Consider the following 5,582-nt stretch of genomic DNA (forward strand, 5'->3'; position numbering starts at 1 on the left):
GAAATCCTAAATGATGGTGAAAAAATGGGGGGACGCCGACAACCCAGATGGCAAATGGAGGCATTCCGTGATACCATTGAGGATTGCCGGTTGAATGATCTTGGTGCGTTGGGGCCAAAATTCACTTGGACTAATGGCAAAAAGGATGACTTCTTCACGATGGAACGTCTGGATAGAGCTTTGGCGAATGACGAATGGAAGGACTTGTACCCTGTGTGCAGGGTGGAAATTCTGGCCTCTTGTGCTTCAGACCATGCCCCGGTTTTGATTACTTTCTCAAAAAATAATCCAAGACAGCTTAGAAGGAAGAGGATATTCAGGTTTGAGTCTGCATGGCATAAATGTAAGCCACAAAAAGAAGTTATAAAAAAGGTGTGGAGGGTAAAACAGAAAAATAGAGACGGATGGAGCCTTGTCATGGGAAAATTAGAGGAATGTAAAAACTCTCTTACCCGATGGAAGAGAGAGAATAAAAACCCAGCTGATGATTGCTTAAAACAAATCATGGACAAAATATTGGAGATGCAGGGGGACACGGAGGAGTGGGATTTAGACGAGTTAAGGGAACTCCAATCAAAGGCGAACGACATTTTGGAGGAAGAGGAGATGAAGTGGCAACAACGTGCAAAAGCTGATTGGCTCAAGCACGGGGACAAAAACTCAAAATTTTTCCATGCCTGTGCCACCCAGAGGAGACGTTCAAACAAGATATCAAGGGTTGTCGATGAAGAGGGGACCATTTGCGACCAAGCTGAGTCGATAGAAACAGCTTTTATCTCCTATTTCAAAGGAATTTTGACAACATCGAATCCCTCAGGATTGGAGGAGGCTCTTGCGGTCTTACCCCGGAGAATTACAGCTGCGATGAATGCGGATTTGGAGAAAGACCCTACCCTCGAGGAGGTCACTATGGCTCTCAGTCAAATGGCGCCCTTCAAATCTCCAGGTCCGGACGGGTTCCCAGCGGGTTTTTTCCAAGATAATTGGGCTGTTGTAGGAGAGGAGGTATTTATGGTTATAAAAGAATTTTTTTCCTCTGGATATATAAAATCTGAAGTCAATTCCACTTTCATTGCCCTTGTTCCCAAAAAACCAAATGCCACAAAAGTCTCTGATTTTCGCCCTATTTCATTGTGTAACGTTTTGTATAAAATCTTGGCAAAAGTTCTCGCGAATAGATTGAAAATATTTTTACCCAATATCATCTCCTGCAACCAGTCTGCATTCATCCCGGGTAGGCTAATCTCGGACAACATTTTAGTAGCTTATGAAACCTTACATACTATGCATTCTAGGATGTATGGACGTACGGGTTACATGGCTCTAAAACTCGATATGAGTAAAGCCTACGACCGGGTGGAGTGGATTTTTTTGGAGAAAGGGATGGAAAAAATGGGGTTTTCCAGAAAATGGGTTCATATGGTGATGCAATGTGTTTCCACTGTCTCTTATTCTATCCTCATAAATGGAGAGCCAGTGGGGCTCTTAAAACCATCCAGAGGTATTCGCCAGGGCGATCCTCTCTCACCTTACCTGTTCATTCTTTGTGCGGAGGTTCTTAGTGCTCATCTTCAGCAATCAGAGATGTCTGGCATCCTTAGGGGGGTCCCTACCTCCCCAAGAGGTATACGAATAAATCACTTATTTTTTGCTGACGATAGTCTTCTATTTTGTAAAGCTTCTTCGCAGGATTGGGGGCATATGGTGAATATTTTGGACCTCTATGAACGAGCTTCAGGACAAAGGTTAAACAAAGAAAAAACTGCGGTTTTCTTTAGCCGTAATACACCTCAAGCTGCTCGTGATGAGTTGTCTTCTTTAGTGGGTGTTCCGATTTCACAACGCTATGACTCCTATTTAGGCCTTCCCGCTCTTGTGGGAAAATCCAGAGTGAGGGAATTTCAATTTTTGAAGGATAAGGTGAAGCGGAAAATTTCGGATTGGAAAACAAAATTGCTTTCACAAGCTGGGAAGGAAGTCTTACTCAAAGCGGTGATACAAGCCATACCGACGTACAGCATGAGTATCTTTTTACTCCCCAAAGAACTATGCAAGGACTTGAATAAGATGATGCAACAATTTTGGTGGGGTCATTCGGAGGAAGCAAACAAAATTCACTGGATGAGTTGGGAGAAAATGAGCACTGCCAAAGCAAACGGAGGGATGGGTTTTAGAGATATTGTGTGTTTCAACAAAGCACTATTGGCGAAACAAAGTTGGAGATTCATGCAAAACCCGGATAGTCTGGCTGCCAAGGTCATCTCGGCAAAGTATTTCCCTCGGGGTTCTTATATGACTGCAAAGATTGGGAACAAACCCTCTTATGCTTGGCGGAGTATCTTAGAGGGCAGGAAGCTTTTTCAGGAAGGGATTTTTTGGAGGATCGGGGATGGCCGAACAGTGTCCATTTGGGAGGATAAGTGGCTCCCCCGCTCGACAACCTATTCTGTTCAGGCCCCATGTAAGATTTTACCCAAGGAAGCGAAGGTGGCTGACCTTATAGACACAAACCCAGCTCAATGGAAAAGGGAGTTAATTCGGGAGATTTTTGGTGAGGTGGAGGCTGACATTATCTGCAATATCCCCATTAGTACCCATCATCAACCGGATAAATTAATTTGGCGTGGCACAAACACCGGGGAATTTTCTGTAAAAAGCGCGTATCACATTGAGAAGGAGCGCCAGGACAGAAAAAATGGAGAAGGATCTACCCCAGGGAGTGGAGAGGAGGTCTGGAAGACTCTATGGAATTTGAAGATCCCAAACTCCTCAAAAGTCTTTTCTTGGAGAGCATGTAAAAATATCCTGCCTACAAAGGTAAATCTTAAAAGAAGAGGCGTTATTGAGGATGAGATTTGCTTCTTCTGTTGCCAGGAGAGGGAAACGGTTATTCACATCTTATGGGGTTGTCCCTCGGCACAAGATGTATGGGGTTCTAGCACTCGGAAATTTCAAAAGTGCAGCATGGACTGTAGAACTTTTTTGGATCTCTTTGACGCTATGGCGCGGCAGCTGGACGAAGAAGACCTGAAACTTTTTGTTATCACGTCAAAAGGGATTTGGCAGCGTCGAAATGTGGTCCTGCATGGGGGTGATTTTACTCACCCAACTATAGTTGCAAACATGGCCAGAAATAGCCTGTTACAATTTTCACAGGCAAATTCTCAAGAGGCTAATGCAGGCGAAGAAGGGACAGCAAAGTTGAAATCCAAATGGCAGGCTCCACCTCCGGGTCTATACAAGGCAAACTGGGATATAGCTTTCTCAAAGGACAATAGCTGTATGGGAATTGGTGTGATCATACGAGACGAGGGAGGTCATGTTCTAGCAGCAAGAAGCAAATCGATCCAGGCCGTCCACGAACCTGTCACCGGAGAAGCATTGGCAGCCCTTCATGCAGCAGAATTCTGCCAGGAGCTTGGCTTCTTTGAGATTTTGCTAGAGGGAGACTCGATGTCGGTAGTCAAGGCCATCAGGGAGACATCTCAAAATTGGTTAAGGTATGGGCAGATTGTGGAAGACACGAAGACGGTGTTAAGGTCCTTTCGACATTGGGAGATTAGTCATGTGAAGCGCGAAGCAAATGAAGCTGCTCATATTTTGGCTAAGGAGGCATCTAGGACTGACACTGATAGAATTTGGATTGAGGAAATTCCTGTTTGTATTTCCAACATTGTCCTTTTAGAGCTTAACGCTCTTTTTTCTTAGAGCTAAGGCTCTTGTATTCTTGTTCATTTATGAATAAAGAGTATTACCACTTCAAAAAAAAATTAGTGTAACTATGGACGTTAATTCCAATAATAGATGCAAAGAGATTGGTGTCAATGTGTCATCGTGCGAGACTCTGAGAGTCGGGAAAAAAATCACTACAGTTTTGGGTTCTTTAACCCTTAGGAAAATCTGAGCCGTCCTTTTAAACTACCGCAGATTGCGGTAGTTTAAAAGAACTGTATGTAAGCCTCTCCCCTGAGAGTCATGTGCATGCCGCAGAAAGTCAAACGAGTATTGCAGGAACATGCGGTGGCGGAAGCTCAAATGGCACTAAGTGCATTGAAGTTGGGTTGCAATTTGAACCTCCAAATTATAATTTAAGAAGGGGATTCTTTAGAGGTGGTTAATGCTTTAAAAGATTGTGGTCCTAATTAGGGTAGAAATGAACAACTAATGGCAGATGCTAAAGGTGTTCTCAATTCTCTAAGGAATTGGCAGGGACGTCATACTAAAAGAGAAGCTAATTTTGTGGCCCATGGTCTTGCTAAGGCGGTTAACTGTTTTTTTCATACAAATCATAGATAGAGTTTGGATCGAATAAATTCTTAAGGGTATTGTGATGTTGTTGCAACAAGCTCTTGATATTTAGAGTTTTACACTCTAATTTTTCTCTTCATGAATCCAAAAAAAAAAAAAAAAAAAAACTAAGGTGTAACCATGGAACAAATCAAGATGTTTATTTTGGGGATCAAATATAATTCTAAAGTAAAATTAAAAAATATATTTTTCAAAGTATATAAACTATGCTTTATATAATATATTCATGTCCAAAAACTATATTACACCTTCAAAATACATATAGTTAATTTTAAGTTCATATGTAAAAACAAGAAAAATAAACATCAATGAACACGGCACACCTTAAAAAGTCATCAATTATCAGCAATTTTATTTCTCAATTAGACAACTAGATGATAATCTCAAAGAAAGTCATCATCCATAGATGAAAAGTCTTGTCTTGAAACTTGCTAGACAATCTTTCAGCAATTTTAAATTCTTGTCTTGAAAATGTTCATGGATTTTTTTGAGTAAAATAATTCAAGTAGTTATTTTCTCGCCTGTACGGTTCAACCCAAAGGATAAAATTTGAAGATAAAAAGCGAAGAATATGACCTATAACTATAAACAATTCAAAAGGCAATGTTCTAATCTAATCTAATCTATCAATTTCTCATATTCCAAAAAATATTAGTTTAAAATATTGGTAGTGAAAAAGGACAATCAATAATTAAAAAAAAGATAAAGAATCAACCACTCAAATAAAAAAAATGGAAAATAAAAATTGGCCGTGAAAAAAAAACACGAGAGATCGAGAAAGAGAGAAAACTTGTACAAACTGACCTAAAAAGTGGAGGAAGAGACGTCACCCAAAGAAAATATTGGAACTTTTCTGTCCTGTCTTTAGAGATACGGAATCGAGGGCCATTTTCTCAGTTTTAGTAAGTGTGATTTTATTTTTGGGAAATTGTATATAAAATCCTTAGGTAAACGCGCCTTTTTTAAAAACTCCCTGGGTTTTTTTTTTCGAAAATTTACTCCCTGGGTTAATGGAAATGACAATAAAATCCATGCCGTCAAAAATTTTTAACAGCCGTTAGTCAAATTCAAAACGCACCGTTTCACCTTATTAAAATATTAATTTTTTTTTTAATTTAATTTTAAAATTAATTTAAATTCCAGAGAGATCGTAAAAATTTCCTAGAATTTCCCAGATCTAGATTGGAGGAAGGCGGTGCTGGATCATTGGGTGGAGGAGGTAAAGATGCAGTTGGTGGAATGGCTCGAGGGGGAGGTGGGGATGCCACCGGAGG

General features: G+C 40.5%; 1 protein-coding gene across 1 annotated transcript in view; it reads left to right on the forward strand.

Annotated features, from left to right (window-relative positions):
• Window positions 1–3,708, forward strand: part of LOC132162313 (uncharacterized) — a 4,797-nt gene extending 1,089 nt beyond the window's left edge. The window contains exon 2 of the mRNA XM_059572560.1: window positions 529–3,708. Within this exon, the coding sequence (XP_059428543.1) occupies window positions 529–3,708 (3,180 nt within the window). The remainder of the gene's footprint in view (window positions 1–528) is intronic.
• The last annotated feature ends 1,874 nt before the right edge of the window (window positions 3,709–5,582 follow it).

This window comes from Corylus avellana, chromosome ca9 (genome assembly GCF_901000735.1).
Source record: "Corylus avellana chromosome ca9, CavTom2PMs-1.0".
NCBI classification, from domain to species: Eukaryota; Viridiplantae; Streptophyta; class Magnoliopsida; order Fagales; family Betulaceae; genus Corylus; species Corylus avellana.